Source organism: Gymnogyps californianus, chromosome 8, assembly GCF_018139145.2.
Source record: "Gymnogyps californianus isolate 813 chromosome 8, ASM1813914v2, whole genome shotgun sequence".
NCBI lineage: Eukaryota > Metazoa > Chordata > Aves > Accipitriformes > Cathartidae > Gymnogyps > Gymnogyps californianus.
The window spans coordinates 5600744-5617670 of NC_059478.1; the positions used below are offsets into that span (position 1 = coordinate 5600744).

The 16927-nt window shown below is 36.7% G+C and overlaps 1 protein-coding gene across 3 annotated transcripts in view; it reads left to right on the top strand.

Annotated features, from left to right (window-relative positions):
• RALGPS2 (Ral GEF with PH domain and SH3 binding motif 2) overlaps window positions 1-16927 on the top strand; it is a 128572-nt gene that overhangs the window by 104648 nt on the left and 6997 nt on the right. For 2 of the 3 annotated variants that reach the window (XM_050901452.1, XM_050901450.1), the window contains 6 exons: window positions 165-219; window positions 3868-3945; window positions 5518-5623; window positions 6350-6442; window positions 13864-13969; window positions 15183-15274. In XM_050901452.1, the coding sequence (XP_050757409.1) occupies window positions 165-219; window positions 3868-3945; window positions 5518-5623; window positions 6350-6442; window positions 13864-13969; window positions 15183-15274 (530 nt within the window). The remainder of the gene's footprint in view (window positions 1-164; window positions 220-3867; window positions 3946-5517; window positions 5624-6349; window positions 6443-13863; window positions 13970-15182; window positions 15275-16927) is intronic. The other variant, XM_050901453.1, reaches the window with a different exon arrangement.

Genomic DNA, 16927 nt, shown 5'->3' on the forward strand with positions numbered 1-16927 from the left:
TGTGAAATTCCTGAAGCAAATCACAAAGTATTTTCATTGTAGTATTTTAGTGAAGTATTTTTTACACATTTAACCTTAAATATTCTGAGGAGAAACAGACATAATTGAAATAGATGGATTGTAGATGATGAAATAAAGTATCATTCATTCTTATCTTTTTCAAGGTAGCAGTGATGGTTCTGAACTCAGTGAAGAGACTTCCTGGCCAGCATTTGAAAGGTAAGAAAAACTGCCACTCAACACCTGCGTTTCTCTATTCAGACATTGCTACTTACAATCTCTCACTCAGTCCTGAAAATGATGCTTTATTTTAGTGATCTGGAGGTCTTCCTTATGTAGGAATATTAATAAACTGTAATAAGTTCACTGGATCTGTTAAAGCAGCAGAGAAGTACCTCTGCTCACTAGTAGTTAATAGGGCTTTTGTCTAATTGGGTGCTTCCTCATTGCACGCATTCTTCTAAATAGCTCATTAAACCCCAAATGAATTTTTCTGGTTTTATATATTTGTATATCCTGTGAATGCTATTCATGTGACCTATCTGTTCTTCATTTTCACTTTCCCTGAGATACTTCATCCGTTCTTTGTCCCTTTGTTCTTGTCATTGACATTGTCACCTGTTTTTTGTCTCTCATCTGCTCTTCGCTTCATTGTTACTTGCCCTTGTGTTACATGGGAAAACACAAAAATGCCCCTTTCTAATGTCTGATTTTGTGGTCCAGAGTTAACATCTTTCTCCTTATCCAATACCTGCAAATGCTCAGGTGACATTGACCACTTCAATCCTTTCCCATGTTGTACTTGAGAATGTGGAAAAAGACTAACTGCTGTAGTTTAATATAGTAAAAGGTGGAAATTTTATCTTCCCCCAGCTAAGATGCACAATACAGTGCATAGTTTGCTTCTCTAACTCAGTTTCAGGTAATCCATCAGCTTCAGAGTTGCCATGGACGACTTTTTGTACCATGCTTTGAAGACATGTTTTCTAGAAATTTTTGTCAAAGAACTTTCTCTTTATAGTTGGGAACTGTTACCACAAACCTTATATTCTGCTTGAGTTCATTGAAGCAGTTGAATTTCTGTGTTACTCTTTGGAATAAATCTTTGAAAATCTCTCTGTGCCAAAGGTGAACTCTTTGATATTTCGTGCTATAAATATGATTATATACATGAGGAAATGCACTTATGATTCTATTACATAAGCAATAAGAACATTCTGCATGATCATAGAAAGAAAATCGGCTCAGAAAGAAAATCTCTAACTTGTATGTGCTCTGTGATGCAACCTGCAACATTCAAAAGGTTTTCTTGCTTTTCCTTCCCTGCTGCCTTATGGAATTAATCAAGTTCAGGTTATTTCTCAAAGCTAAAAAGTTATATGGAAAAGCTTTAGACAAAATGGTGAACTGAATGCTTTTACCCCAAGTAGCATAAGAAACTTAAAAATTTTAGTAAGCCTCAGGCTTAAGCTCATGGTAACACTCTCCAGAATTGTTGTGTGGACTTCTGAGGAAAAGCAGAGGTTTTTCATCCCTGTCCTAATGAGAACCAGCTGGCCCAGACTCCCCCCAGTTAAAAGATTTGCTCCATGACAAACAATTATGTCAGAAGATTTGTCCTTCTCCTCCAAATTCCGCTTGCCTTCAGTACTTTCTTCTCGCCTGAGAGAGCTCTTCGAGAACTCTGTTTGAATTTGCATGTTTTTCAGGGTGAGTTCTCTTGCCTGCTTCCAGGGGAGGGATTGGGTTCCTTACAGACATTCAAAACATCATGTATGAAATTCCTAGAGATACGCAGCAACATTGCGTCTGTTCCTTGGTTTATAAGATGATGAAACGTGTTTTGAAATTTAATAGTAATACACTGACATGCAAATGTCAAAATTTAAGATAGCTAGAGAGAGCGTCTCTCTAGTTTTGATTTGTACAATGGGTTTCCATTCTTATAAAAGAGTCTTTAAGTGAGGGAGAAGCATTAGTTGTCTGGAATTAACGGCTACTGGCAAAATTGGGATACATCCAGCGTTATTAATGACTACTTCCTATGCAGTGTGAGTGGGAATTCAATATTTCCCAGTGATGTAGGAAGAGGATCTTTGGGTAGCAGGGCTTAAATCTTCATCATATGCTGAACAGGAAGAAATGAGATACTCCACACGCAGATTCCCCAGGTAACAGAAGGAATTGTAACAAATATTCTTGGTTTTCCTGGCCCTCTTGTTGTCTGTAACTGGGAAATGCAGAAGGGATGAGAACTAGAGTCACTGATTGTTTTTAAGTGCAGCAGAAACTTAGCTTGAAACTTGAGAGCGAGCTTTCAGCATTGGAGTGTCCTTTTAGGCTAATCAAAATTACTTGAAGGACTTTAATTCCAAGTCCTGACAGTTATATCATGTTAAGGGCAGTATACTAAGTGGCACTTCAGTCTCATTGGTTGTCATCCTGAGTGTCTCTGAATAGATTTCCCTGAAATAGCTCGAATCCAAGAGTGATAGCCTCCTTGTTATGCAAAAAAACAAGCTTAAAGGTAAGAAGAAAATGTATTTCATTTGCATGCAAAATATATGTACACACAAATATACAGCTCATATTATGGTTTTCTTTAATTATTGTTTTATTTGTCTGTCTTGAATGTATTTTTAAAAAAAAATCATAAATTCAAAGATTGGTTATGTTGAAAAACAAATGATGGCAAATTCTGGGATAGATAGTAGATGGTAATTCATTAGTATCTTTTTGATAATTCTTGCAGCAAAGGCAATAGTTTGAGCTGGTTTAAAAAAACAAAATGACAAAAACAAAAAAACCCCATTCTTCTTGTTTAATGCTGCTGACCTTTACTGTATCCCTTCTTTAAACCTGTTTTGTTTGCCTGCTGTATGCTATTCTAAGTTCAGATTGAAACATGACAATGCTACTTGTTTAGGTTTCCCATTCTGTGAAATACTGCCCTGTCCATATATAAGCAGCTTTCCAGCTAATGCAAAGCCCCTCTCACAGGTGACAGATTCTTAATTTATACTACGTAGGAGATTTTGCCTGTAAAATTCTCATAGGCTTGTACTTAACTGCCTGCTTCTGCAGAATTAGAGCTGATTTTCAATCTTTCAGCATAATACAAGCAACCAGAAAAATGGATAAAAAAATAGGAGGCGAGGACAAAATGCCTATGCTTCTATTGACTGAAATGGAATTCAGTCGACTAAGGGATATGATCCAGAAAAACAAGCTTCAGTGAAGCAAAGCAGTATTCAAAAGGCAGGTCTAGAACACAAGTCCTGGCTAGGGATAGCAGTATAGATCAGGTTAGGGACTCTAAAATGTGAAGCTTATAGGTGAAGTTTAAAGCTTATATGAACTGGAGAATTGAAATATTGCTTAGCTTATTTCAATGTTACTTAATACAACAGTATATTAAACAGTGTCAGGCATATTGTGATAATGCTTTTGATTCCTTTCAGCCCAACAGCTTGTGTGGGTGCATACTCGTAGAAGTTGAAACCATTTTTTTGTGGTAACATTTAAAGTCAGAATTTAAAGACAAGTTTTATTAATATGGTTCCTTTACATTGATTTAATCTCTAAGAACTAAATGCAGACTTTGCTCTCAGAATGTATTATTCTTCAGTGCCAATAAAACACTTCAGTATTATGAGTTCGGACAAAGAGAACATCTGATGAAATAAAAAAACCATGGTATCTACCCTTGCATGCATTCTTCTAAATAAAATTATCCTCTGTTTCTTATGTGGAAGAAGTGGCTTTGTGATATGCACACAAAAAAAATACTGTGCTGTTTTAGCAGTCGTGCTGTTTGTGTGAATAAAAGTATATGTAATACGTACAATTTATAATGGAATCCAACAGGAACAGGTTGTACCATTCTCTCGGTCCGGGGACAAGAGTGTCACGAAATGGCTATCGAGGCCACATGAAGGCCAGCAGGTACAATCCCCGCTGCACACAGAGGTGTCAAACTTTCCCTCTGGTGTTGGTGATTTGGTTTGGTTTAATAATTAAGTGGGTGTTTTCTGATGTTATCTTTCTAACTTACATGTCAAAATAAAGGTAGAGACCTTTTTCTTCAGACTTAAAGCTTTCCTTTTCTATGACTTAATCTATATCACCATAAGGGCTTTTGTTCATTCTGGTCTGCAAATCCAGATTCTGAACCATTGGATCTTTATATCAAGGCTTAAAGATGTTTTACCAGAGGTAGCTTTTTAACTGCCTGCCACTGTGTAGCAGTGTTGGTAGTTCTCATGTGGACAACAAAGCTGCTGCTTGTGCTAATGGATGGCATTCAAGATGTTTTCTTTGCTGGCAGTGCTGTATTGAATTTCTTTTCCCCTCTTCCCTGAAATCAGAGATATGCCTAAAATGAGTAACGCATTAAAATTTGCACCGATTTATTATATATATTATTATATTTGCAAGCTGACAGAGTAATATAACTGATTATTCTGATTAATTAAAATACAAATTCTGTCTCCAGCTGTGTGGCACTGTAGTTGGGAAAGAGATGGCCATTAACTATGAAACTTTTTTCATGTTAAGAAGCAAGCATTGTCTCACTGAATTAAATTCATGTTCACATCTATCAATGTCCAAAACTGTCTCCATATCATCGTCCTGAGTAGGTGCTGCAATGAAAATGTTTGCTAGGTTTCCAATTCACTTTGAACATTCATGAATGTTAGGATGGATGAAACAGCAAATCCTGGCTTACTTCAAAACGAGTTTCAGGCGCTGTTCAATTTCTTGGCTTTTCTGGAAAGCTGCTGGGTTCAGCAGTTTAGTTATATGCTCTGATTGACAGCTACTGAAATGATTCCTGTTGTAATTTTTTTCTGATTGAAAACGTTTTGTAAGCCAGTCAGCTCCGTAATTTTAATAAAGCTAAGTTTTCTTTTCACAGTGCTGTACCTGGCATTTGTTTTGGCCCGTTGCTCTTAGATCCTACATGGGGTAGATGATTAGTAGAGCACCAGATGCATTAAAACACCTTAAAGCTGTGGTTCGGGTTTCTACTCTTTATTACTGCTCCTGCCCACTCTTCTTGCTTTCAGATATTTTAAAGATTGTGCATGTTTGAGCTATGCTTCGTTTTTGATGTGTTAATGATTCCAGTGTTTCTAACAAAAAAATACTCAATCTTTCTTGCAAGGGCTGAAGGAGAGGTTTTAACTCATACAGCAACTGTATGAATGTACTTCAAACGTTTGCTTTTTAAAATTAATTGTTCTTGCATTTCAGTTGTCTTGAGTTTTAATTTTTTTAATTAAGGATTACCTGCTTGGCTAATTAATTTTTCTGATCACTTTTGCTTGTGAGTGTAAATTCCACAAGAGCAATTCCTTGTAACAGCCAAAGTCTTTTTCCACAATGCAGTCCAATAAATAAAAAATTGACATTTCTAAATTAAAATACAGATGTTTGCATTAGTTTGTGGTAATGATTGGAAAACTACTTTAGGAAAAAAATTTTTTCACACAAATTTTCACATGCTCCTTTCAGCTCCCTAGAATCTGAAGATTTGGCTGTTCATTTGTATCCAGGAGCAGTTACTATTCAAGGTGTTCTCAGGAGGAAGACTTTGCTGAAAGAAGGCAAAAAACCTACTGTAAGATTTTTAATTCATTTTCTCACCACCTTCTTTCCCCAGTTGTAAATACAATAAAACGGCCATTGTGCAACTAATTCAAGTGTCTGAGATCTCCTCTGCCTTGCTGATTAAGGTTTAGGGTCACTGCTAGAGTTCACATTCTTCTGTTTGGTGGATTTATTCAGTTTATAAGGCTATACCCATAATCTAGGAAGTAGAAGAGAAGTGTAATGCTACATAAAATTTCTAACAATTACTGATAACTTTGAGAGAAGCATGTTTTGTCTTCCTGAACACTAGGTGGATCCTAACAATTTATCAATAGATAATAACCCTTAGCATTTGCATTGCAAATGTTTGATTATGAATTATAAATCAAAATACATATTCATGACAATGGGGAATACCTTATGGCAGTACATAAAATGGAAAAGAAAAGGGACAAATGTATTCATAACTCAATGAAGTGTTCAATAAGGATTGCAGAAAGTATAGAGTAAGATGCAGAAAATTTTTCTCAGATTAGTGAGGAAAGGCACATGTTCTTTCTGCTTTCTAGATTTTTAGTGCATTCATAGGCCTACATGAATAACTAGAAACAGCAGCTTTAGAAAAATGGCTGATGGTTTGGCTGGACAGTTAGTGCTGTCATGTTCTTGCAGCATGATGCCTGCTATTTTACAGCTCACTATTACGAAACATTTCACTTATACATTGCACTTTTTTTTTCTCTTTTCTCTCTAGGTAGCATCTTGGACAAAATACTGGGTAGCACTGTGTGGAACCCAACTCTTTTACTACGCTGCAAAATCTCTGAAGGCTACAGAGAGAAAACATGTATGCAAAACAGGCATATTCCACTATCATCTGCCAAATTAAAATGTGATTTCTTTTGTAAACACTGAGAGTAGTTCAGGACTTGCATAATTTCTAGTCAGCACTATCCTGTCTTCCAGTCAGTCAGTCACCTCATGGATATGCCCTAATGGAAATATGCACATTTATATGCTACACAAAGAACATCTGCTTTGCATATGCCATGGGTCTCTTTGAATTTGTTGGTCTATCTGCTGTGGGTCTGTCTGCTTTTCTGAGATAGCAGTCATATCTTTTGATGATCTCTGAGTCTTGCAACAGTTTGTTGCTACTTGAAATCCAAATAAGCATTGATGTGGAAAGACTGAGAAGTCACTACATGTGACGTTAAGCACGTACTGATTTCACACATGTGGTAAAATTTGGATTACTCTCTTTTTCTGTTTAATCCTGTAATCCGTTAACTACAATGGAGTACAAAACACTTCATATGTTAAGCAGAGAGCTAGCATATCATATGATGCTGACTTTCCTTTTATTCGCTGCAGCTTCATTTGAAAGAAGCTAAAAATACTTTGCTTATGTGAGGAAGTAGTAAAAGGATTTTCTGTAGATGTTCCAGGAATGTTGTGATGTGCATAGTTCCTGTTTTCGCTGGTTAATTATAATGGAAGAGGATGCCACCAGAGATTCTGTTAAGAAACTGGGTAAAATCTGAGGTACTTGGATCTTTTTCTGAGTTCATTCACTACTCGGAACCATTACTTATAGTTGCCTTGGCCAGTGTTTCAGTTTAATTTATGACAACTGTCACTGAAAAACATTTGCTTTGCATAAAGCTTATGTAACTTTACAAACTGTGACGTGCTTCTAGAATCCTTGTAAGGGGACTATCTTATTTCTTTTTGGTACAAAATACTGTTTTCTTATCCTAACATTTTTATGTTCAGAGGGCAGAGATTTGAAGCTTAAGATTTCTGATTAGTAGACTCCTGGATATTTGAATTTTCTGTGTGGAAAGTTTGTGTGCAATGTTGTCTTAATCTACAAAAAAATAGAGTATTTTCCACTTACTGAACGTAGTTCATTAGGAAACAGTATTCTAATACTCAAAGTAGTTTAATAATAGCTAATTACTTGTAGAAGTATTTGCATAGTTTCTTTGCCATCATCCATCTGCCCCACCCCTACTAGCTTTGATTGCTTAGGTGAAATCGAAACTGATCCTACTTAATTTGTCTTGCCAGTTAAGACAATACTAGTCCATACCAAAGGCCTGTTAGCCAAGCATCCTGTCTCCTGGGTGTTTTTAGAGAAGTGTATGTGTTTGGATGCATTTGCCTCTGGTGTCACTGAAAACCTTATGGAAGGAGTCTGTCTCATTAAAAGTAAAGGTAGTTGGAAAGAGCAGACTTGTAAACTATTATGAGCAGAAATGCGAAGTATTAAAGCAAAAGAAAAAGAAAGAACCAAGAGAGAACTTGTGCTGGCATTATGTCACTAACAGTCAGTTGCTTGTTTTTTCTGGAAAAGTTGAGAAATGGAAAAGAAATTTTTTGTAATGTCAGACTTTGTGCTCCTGTTACTGATGTGATGCCTTTAGGCTTTATGCCAAAATTGCATTTTGTTTTCTTTTAAGAATAGAAATACGCATTTGTAAGTCTCTCTTGTCCATTGTCTGTCAAAGTACTGAATGATGGAAGACTTTACCATACTTGTACCTATTCAATCAGAAGCTTTTTCAGTATTGTGCATAAATATTTTAAAACTCTAAACCCATATGTTATTTAGATTGAACTTGGAAAAATTGCATAGCTGGTAATTTTATTGTTTGGAAATTAAGTATATTGAATTTTTATGTGGTCCATTTGCTTAGATGTTTCCTTCAGAATAACAATTTTAATCATTTAAGTGTTCTTGCCCTTTCTTTAGGAAAAGTAAATGACGTAAAAAGGTAGCAAATGTAAACATTCAAGTCTGGTATCTGATCCTCTTGAGTCTCTGTTACTACAAAAGCCTTTACATTTGTCTTGAAATGCAATCATATCCATTTAGAATGCTCTTTCAAAAATTATTTTCTGAACCTATTGAATTGACTTTTAATATTCCCCAAGTCACTGATGTGTTGTGATACCTACAACAACTAAACTACTCGTGAACAGAGACTAGTGCCTAAGAAGCTAAAATCTGTCTCGCATCCCTATGTTCTCGTGTTTATTTGTCCAAGGATGTGCCAGCAGACCAAGAACAAAGTTTGCAGATAGAGGCTAGGAGACATTCAAGTCCATAATGCTGGCAGGATTACCCATCAGAAGCCTGCCAGCGTTATGGCTTGCAAATACTGAGCAGAGTTTGAGCAATGCAGTTCCCAGGAAAGGGAGATGGAGGAGCGGTAGTAAAAAGCAATGACTGCTAGAGCGGATTTATTTAACAGTTGGCTCTATGAAATTAGACTGAACTATCCAGAAACTTTGTTCTGTTTGTGGATGCAAAGCATGTTATGAAGCTCAGGTCTCTGATTTGGTTTCCCAGGTGCAGGCATGGTTAAAATTATGTAATACCTGTTAGCTACAGTTTAGATTGTCTTTTATTTAAACAAATAGTTCACAGTGAATGCACGCATATTTCTGCTCCAAAGATTATTACAACACAGAGTATAATCTTTATGCTGAAACTAAGGTGGAAAATAACCTGGTAACTGCTGTGGGAGACTGAGGCTGGGGGATTAGGGGGAGAGGCTCCAGTTTATTAAAAAACCTAATAATAGGTGGTCAGTAACTTTGTTCAGCTAGTCTACCTGTGTTGTACTTTTAGCCTAGCTATTGATGGCTTAGATTTCCATCCGTTTCACTACAGGGTCATTGTACAAAGCCTCAGCTTTTGTTCTGGAGGCTGTGAAGATGACTTGTCAAGTGACATGCTTCAATTCACATTTGGTTGCATTTTCAGAAAGAAAGTCAGGAGAGAATAAACTGTAGATGGTCAACCATCTGTAGATAGCTAGTGCATGAGTATATGTTCACTGTACAAATACTGTCCAGTGATATTCCTAAGAGGTCTGTTCTGCAAAATAGAGAGATTTGAGGCTAGATCTAGGTTTTGGTTTGTTACTGTCCAGATTAAATGGATAAAAAGGATGATGCTGTCTACTTTGAAGCAGGTTTCTTTTTCAAAGATTGATACATTGGAGATTTACCTAGGTAAAATATTCCAAGCATCTTCTGGAGCCGTGTAAACATCAGTCTTTTCAGCTTCCTTTCTCAAGGCACTCTGTGACATGGAAAGGAACTCTGGCAACGAAAAAGTCAGTCTGCTATATAAAGTTTCCTGGCTAGAGCTCTCATGGTAAATGTGTCTTGATTACAGGCATGCTTTTGACCGTTCTGCTGCTTCTATTGCTTCAGGCAGCTGAGACTGAGGACTTGGAATGTGCTGACACTCAAAGCTCTTCCAGGCTTATAATAGCCAACCTCTTTGGAAAATTACCTCATAAAAATCCCAGTGTAATCCAGCAAAAAGGGCAAGAAATCCCCTCCCTTTTACACACAGGCAAGCCAGCTCTTCTTCTCATGCCTATGGTCAAAGACGAAGGAGTGCATCCAGTATAGCGTGTATTCTACATGTGAATCTAGTCCAAAGGAGGAGGATGCTGTAGATACCTGGATGTGACAAACTTTCTTGTGCTGCATCTACTAAGACAGACTACTAAATATAATGAGCTTTGTATTTTAAATAGTGAACAGGTTTCAGTTATTACTACAGTAATGGAAAATTGTCTATAATGAGCATGTGAACTTCAGAGCCCAGAGATGTGGTACAGGAGAATCTGAGAGGAATGTGTGTAGAATGCTTAAGGTTTTATCTCATATGCTGAAATGGTACCTACAAACAAGCTTCTGTGATAAAACTATAGCACTTGCGCACCTTTAGAAAAGGACAATAGTAAAAATAGCCAGCTTAAAATTAGTCTTAAAGAAAGCATTCACCCTGAAAAATGTGAATACACCCATAAAAAAACTGTTTATAGTGATTGGGCTGGAAGAATCTTGCCGATTTCTGTGACAACATAGCATCCATGAGAGATTTTTCCATGTTTGTAGGTGCTTGGAAAAGCAACAGAGACTTTTTGAGGCTTCATGCTTGAGCATGAACCCTTGTTCATTCCAAGCCTTCCATTGCATGGTATATTCAGAATTAGACCCATTTATTCGCACTCTAGAAAACTTGGTAGTTGTTACTCAGACACTTTCACTGAAATATCCTGATAAAGAATGCTGTCATTCTAGGAAGTACGTTCAGCCACCAAGAAAATTATTTTAATATTAGAAAGCTGTAAAATCTCAACAGGAAATGAGGAGGAGGAGATTTGTCGGTGCCAAAAGGTCGGAGTGAAAAGTCTGTTCACAGATTAATTCAGAGTTTTTGATTCAAAGATTTATGTATAAATGCCTTTGAGCTCAGAACAACAATAACAAAAAAATTTAGTAATGTGAAGCCTAGCACCAGAGCTGTGTAGTTTTCTGTGTGTATAGTAAGAGTGTCATTCCAGTGGCCTGTTTAAAAAAGCAAAGAGGAACCAGGAACATTAAATTACAATGAAGCTTTCATTCCCTTCATGTTAACAAAGCAGACTTGCTGTTAGCAAGGCTCTCTGCATCAGTGGAGAATGAACTGCCCTGGGGGACTATGTAAACATGGAATACAAATCCAGCCGTGCACAGGCATGGAAAACTGACATGGGTTTCAAGTGATGACGGATTGATGCTGGCAGGAAACACTTTCCTTGTGTGGAGCATTTTACTTTTTGGAGAAGTACCATGATTAACTGATTGTTTTGAATAAAATGAAAAAACAAGCGAGCTGTAGCAGTTTTGATTGCATGGTAATTTCACATATTGCATACCTTCTGTTATAATATATAACTAAGATAGGAAAGTGCGAATGTGCTATTTTCATGAAACTCTAGAAATGAGTGCAGTTCAAGAGGTACATTGTTGATCTGTAACTTATTAAAACCACTTTGACTCAAATTTCCACCTCTGTGAAAATGACCTATTAATGCTTTGTAGGTCTGCTTGGACGTTTGCATTTTGCAAGTCCTTTTTAAGTGTAAGTTGTGTCATCTTATTTTTTCAAGGCAATTTCTTCAGTGGGTCCATAGCAAGTCCTGAATATATACTTTCTTTTTTTTAAGAACTCATGAGATATATCCTTATTTTATTCCCTTTCCCTGTCTTTATTCCTTCTTTCAGATAAAATTCCTTAATGTTTTTCGTTACTGACTGGAATCTTCAAAGAAATTTTAGCTTATCCAGCCCTCGCTGTAATGAAATGTTGTCTGATAGAGCTTTATAATTTACTTCCTCTTCTTATGAGGTGTTACCAAATCTGTCCACCTCCCAAAGGCAGTAGAGTTACTTAACTGTAGTATATGTGGCTCTATGGGTTTCATGAGGAATGGTCTTTTCCCACAGTTTTATCCACAGTAATATCAAAAAAAGGGCATCCATTTTGAAGTTTGGCAGGCAGGTCTTTCTTAAGAACAGTCATCATCACTTTTACGCTTAAGCTATCTGTACAAGGATCCCTTCAAAGTTTCCAAGCTTTTATATTTCCACTGATGTTACACAAATGTCAGCTGAACATGACTGGTAGGAACTTGTGAGGGAATGGTTCCTGCAAGTGTAACTATAGTGACATAAAGAGGGCAGTACACAGATGATGCATTCAAAAGTTTATAAGATACAGAGAGACTGGACTCTTAAATTATTTTTAACTTGGTTAAAATACTTTTTGTTTCAAATATTGGTCTAACATTTGTTCATTTAAAGTTCTAATGTATTTTAAACTGAGGTTTAAAATCTAGCCTGTTGCACAAGTCCCAGGCAGATAAACTTATCTGGACGTTCAAGGTCTCCAGTTAATCTATGGCATAGATTAGAATAACTGACATTAGACTTGCAGTGGAATTTTATTTATAAAGTAATTATATTCCCATATAGACAATATTCTTATAAACTCTTACTTTGCTTGTGATACCCTCAAATTTATTAGCAGGAATGCTTCCTTTTGCTGAACCAGAGTTCTAGATTTGTAAAGGTAAAGCAATATTTCTAAATGAAACAAAACAAATTTGATGCTTAATGTTGTAAATCTGCTATGTGGCATTAGTATGAAGAATAAAAGTATTCTAAAATTATAAATTCATTTTAATGACTTAAAATATCCCTGAGATTGTTTTAGCTTTATCGTTTCTAATAATGTAATTAAAGAGAGATCAAAATTACTGTGCTAATAAAGAGGTTAGAATAGAGATTTCACAAGACAGGAGGAAGACCCATCTGATAAGGACCAGCATATAGCAGAGTTGGACCTTCTGGGCAGAGAAGTGAGGTAAAGCACTGCAGAGGGTAAGAGTGCTAGGATTGGTGATAAAAGTCTGTGTCGGACCCATGAATGTGGGAAGAGGAGATCTGGCAACTAAAGACTTGAGAGAAACTGAATGAATTAGGTATTGGGGAGTGAATGGGCCTGCCTGAGCAAGTAATGAGGGGTAAATTGTGAGGGTCTGCTAATAGATAGGCAAGGAGACCAGGGAGAAGGAAGCTTGTGGTTTGGAAATGAGTTGTATTTAATGGGCAAGTAGCCTGGAACTGAGAGGAGAAGCCTGAGAAGTAGAAAATAATACTGACCAGGTGAATGAAAAGGAGAGTGGGACCAAGGAGCTGTCAGAAGAGGGACTAGTGTAGCAGAGACAGGTATTGTGCTTCGAAGAAGCCTAAGTTACATATATGTCAATGTGTGAGTAACGTCTTGAACAGGAAAACCCCATCATTTTGAACGTCTTGTCGATAAATGAGCACGTTATGTTCTGCGCACTTGTTTACTGAATCTGCACCCTTGTTTGATCCATTTCATTCATCAGGTCATAATATTTAATTACACAGTGGTGTTATCTTGTCCACAGGACTCATGTTATGTGTAATTACAGACTGTTATAATAACTAATGCATGTTAACTTTGAATAATTATGGCACAGACAAGTTTAATTCCTCTGTTTGTTAACAGTGGAGGGATTAGCTTTGCGTTTGTTAATGCACTTTTCTTGAACTATAGTATATGTACACATGTGCAATAGCATGGTGAGGAATGCTATTGTATTCATACAGTGCAGTTTAGATGTCTGTTGACACGTTTTGGGCGATTGTGATACTCCTTTTAATTTGTTTTGAGTATCATTCATTGGGGTAAGTTCTGTTTTCACTAATTCTATATAAAATTAATAAACTTTCTTAATTTTATGAAGTGCTATGCTTCCTTTGAAATTATTCTGTGTCTTTAACAGCGTCACTGAGAAGAACTGCCCTTTTGAATACTTGTTCTGTGCAATGCAGTCAGTCTGGCTGAAGCTTCTTGTTTTACTTCTCTGCTTGTATTTGCAGTTCAAATCCACACCGAGTAAGAATGTGTCAGTGGTGGGCTGGATGGTGATGATGGCAGATGACCCTGAGCATCCGGATCTCTTCTTATTGACTGATTCTGAGAAGGGTAAGCAATGCTAGCACCAAGAATGCAGTGATTGCCAGAACATTTGCTTTGCTGAGGTATTCATAAGCAACTAAATGAAATTGGAAGGATGTTACCTTGCACTTATTCAACTGCTCTGCAACATGTCATGTTTGCCTTTAGAATGCTATGGGAACAATTGTCCGTGGAGAATTCATTAAGTTCTAAGAACTCTCCAAACTCTAACAACTCAAGTTGTGATTTTTATTGGAAGTATTCGTCTACATTCTTTTAAACTATATTTAGACCACTCAGAGGCATTTTGACATTTGTGAAAATATAAGTAACAATAAAAAAAAAAAGTTCAATATTCAGCTAACACTAGGTGGTTGACCAGTCCCCTCTCCTCTCCAAATGAAAAACAAAACCCAAACCAAACAATCTGGTCAAATGTAGCGCTATTACCAGGAAAAAAAACCCTAAGAGATCTTGACTGTTTTGCAAAGAAGCCTTGATTTCCATTACTCCAACATAGCGCCCTGGTTTCAGTTTAAACTGTGAAGAAATTGCTACTTTTCCATAGCACTTCAAACTATGCAGAAAGAGCATCATTAGAAGTTCTGATAAAGGAGCTTAACATTATTTATTGCTTTGTCTACTTCAAGTCTTAGTACATTTTATTTCTGAGCATCTATTCTAGCACCACTGATATGTGGTGTAAATTATGAATGCTTGTCAGCTCAAACTAAGCAACAGCAACCTGAAATGTTTTTGTAATACTTCGCCTTTCTGAACCCAAGCAAGCACTGTATAACACCAGACACTGAAAATACTACTCTGAAATGTATCGGTATGTTTAGGAACAATTTTCAAATATTGCTTGCTAGAGTGCATTTCAGTGCTATCTTGCACTTCATTAAAAAATTATGAAATGAAATTATAAACAAATTGCAATAATGGCAATGAACAAAAACATTTTTGTCGTATGGTTCTGAGAAATGTTTTGTTCTTTCCTAGTTGATACTGGTGTTAGTTGAAATCTAGAGTGTTGGAAAGGAAGACAGGCAAGCTGAAACTTCTCTCGCACTAGGTCAAACAATTAAGTTGCCAGTCAAAATGTAAAGTTATATGAACCTTCTGGTATTAAATCTTTTCATAATGTTTTAATTTAGAGTTATTTGAATATGGGTAGGATTTAAGTATATAGTATTGTTTGTGTTTCTTTATCAGTTTTTTCTCTACCTTTCTCCCTTAGGAAATTCATATAAATTTCAAGCTGGAAACAGAATGAATGCAATGCTCTGGTTTAAACACCTGAGTGCTGCCTGCCAAAGCAACAGACAACAGGTGAGAGCAAGATGTTGAAAAGGAATATGAGCTGTTAAGAGCTCAGAACTGATAGATCTTCAAGATGACCAAGCTGTAACTGATTGCCTTGTATGAAGAGCAATCTACTCTGAGCAGCCTGTACATTGATTTCACGTGTTTATTGATTTGCCTTAGCTTTCCTGTTTGTCCCTTTGCAAACAAGTCCTCAGAGCTTCTGTGGTAATGAAGAAAGATTTGGGGCTATCTTGAGGCTAATTTAAAGCAATTGGGGAAATGGAAGGAATGCTCTAAAATAGATGTCTGAGTGGCAGTATTTTTGTCACTGCCCATTTTTAAAAGGCTATTTTACGGTTATATAAAAAGCTGTAAACCGTAGCATTCAATATCAATTCCAGATAACTCTCCTGTAGTGCCATTTTGTCAGGTCTGGGGCATGCATGTTTTCTGTTGTTTGTATGTATTAAATGTATTTTAAAAATAGTTTAGTCCTGGGTACATCTGGCAGACTTTGAAAGCAAAAGTAGGATTTTCCATGAATCAAAAAGGGAGATAAGACTACTCCAACCCCTATTAAATTCTGTTCCCATATAAATTCTTACTGACCTTTTTCATCAGCAAAATCCTTTTTAAGTTACCACTTTGTCTTCCTGAAATCTCCCTTTTCCTCTGCACATTTGTTTATGGAGTTCCCAGATCAAAAGTACTACTGAATTTCAAGGGGAAACAAAAGGACCTTTGCAGATCTTCTGTGCTTTCTTGTTCGGTTCTGCTTTTGAGAGAAATCTAAGGAGTAAGGAGGGTTGCAGAAGCTCCCTTGAAAGTATTTGAGACAGTGCAAAGGAGAGGAAATTGTTTTCCTGGCTGGAGAATGTGGGAATAGTAGCAAATAGTGGCAAAGAGTTTGCAAGAAAGTGGTGACTTCCAGGCAAGCCTGAAAACTGCCCTCTGAGGACAGCTTTTATTCAATAAGGCTTAACAATACTATTTAATGCAAACTTCTTGAAAGCATTCAGCCCCTAACTTGTGCAAAAGCAGCAGGCTTAAGGATCTTGGCAGGGCCTCCTGTGGAAAATATGACAGCAAAGTGAAGATAAGTGTAGGAGATTTTAAAAGAAGAAAAGGAGGGGAGGATTAACGAAAAAAACCCTACCACTAAAAGGCCAAAACCCCTGCTACCATAATGTGTTGCATATTTCCTGTTTTCTGGCATGTTATGTAGTTGTACTATATGGGTTCTTGCAGCATAGTTGCTCTCATAGAAGAAGCAGTGCTTCACACAAACATGAAGTTACAAAGGTTGGTTTACCAAATGAGTAAAAAAAAAAAACAAACCAAAATCCTGTAAAATTTTTCTCTTGATTGTGATTTGACTCCTGAGCAGTGCTTTCCCTAGAGACATGCCTTATGGTACTGTTTTAAATCTTGTTTGCTTGTTAACAGTATGACTGCCTAAGAAAGACTGGATGTTTCAATGTGCTTTCAACAGAGTATAGACACCTACCCAGTTGAATAATATTGGGAACTATTTTAATAGATATTATTTTTAATTTTAATGGTGGAACTTTAGCCCAGTTGATCATTCTTGCTTCTACAGGTACATGGTAAATGCAAAGGAAGAAATGCTTGCTTCAAATGTGACCAAACTGGGTATTTATTGACAGCCATCAGGAA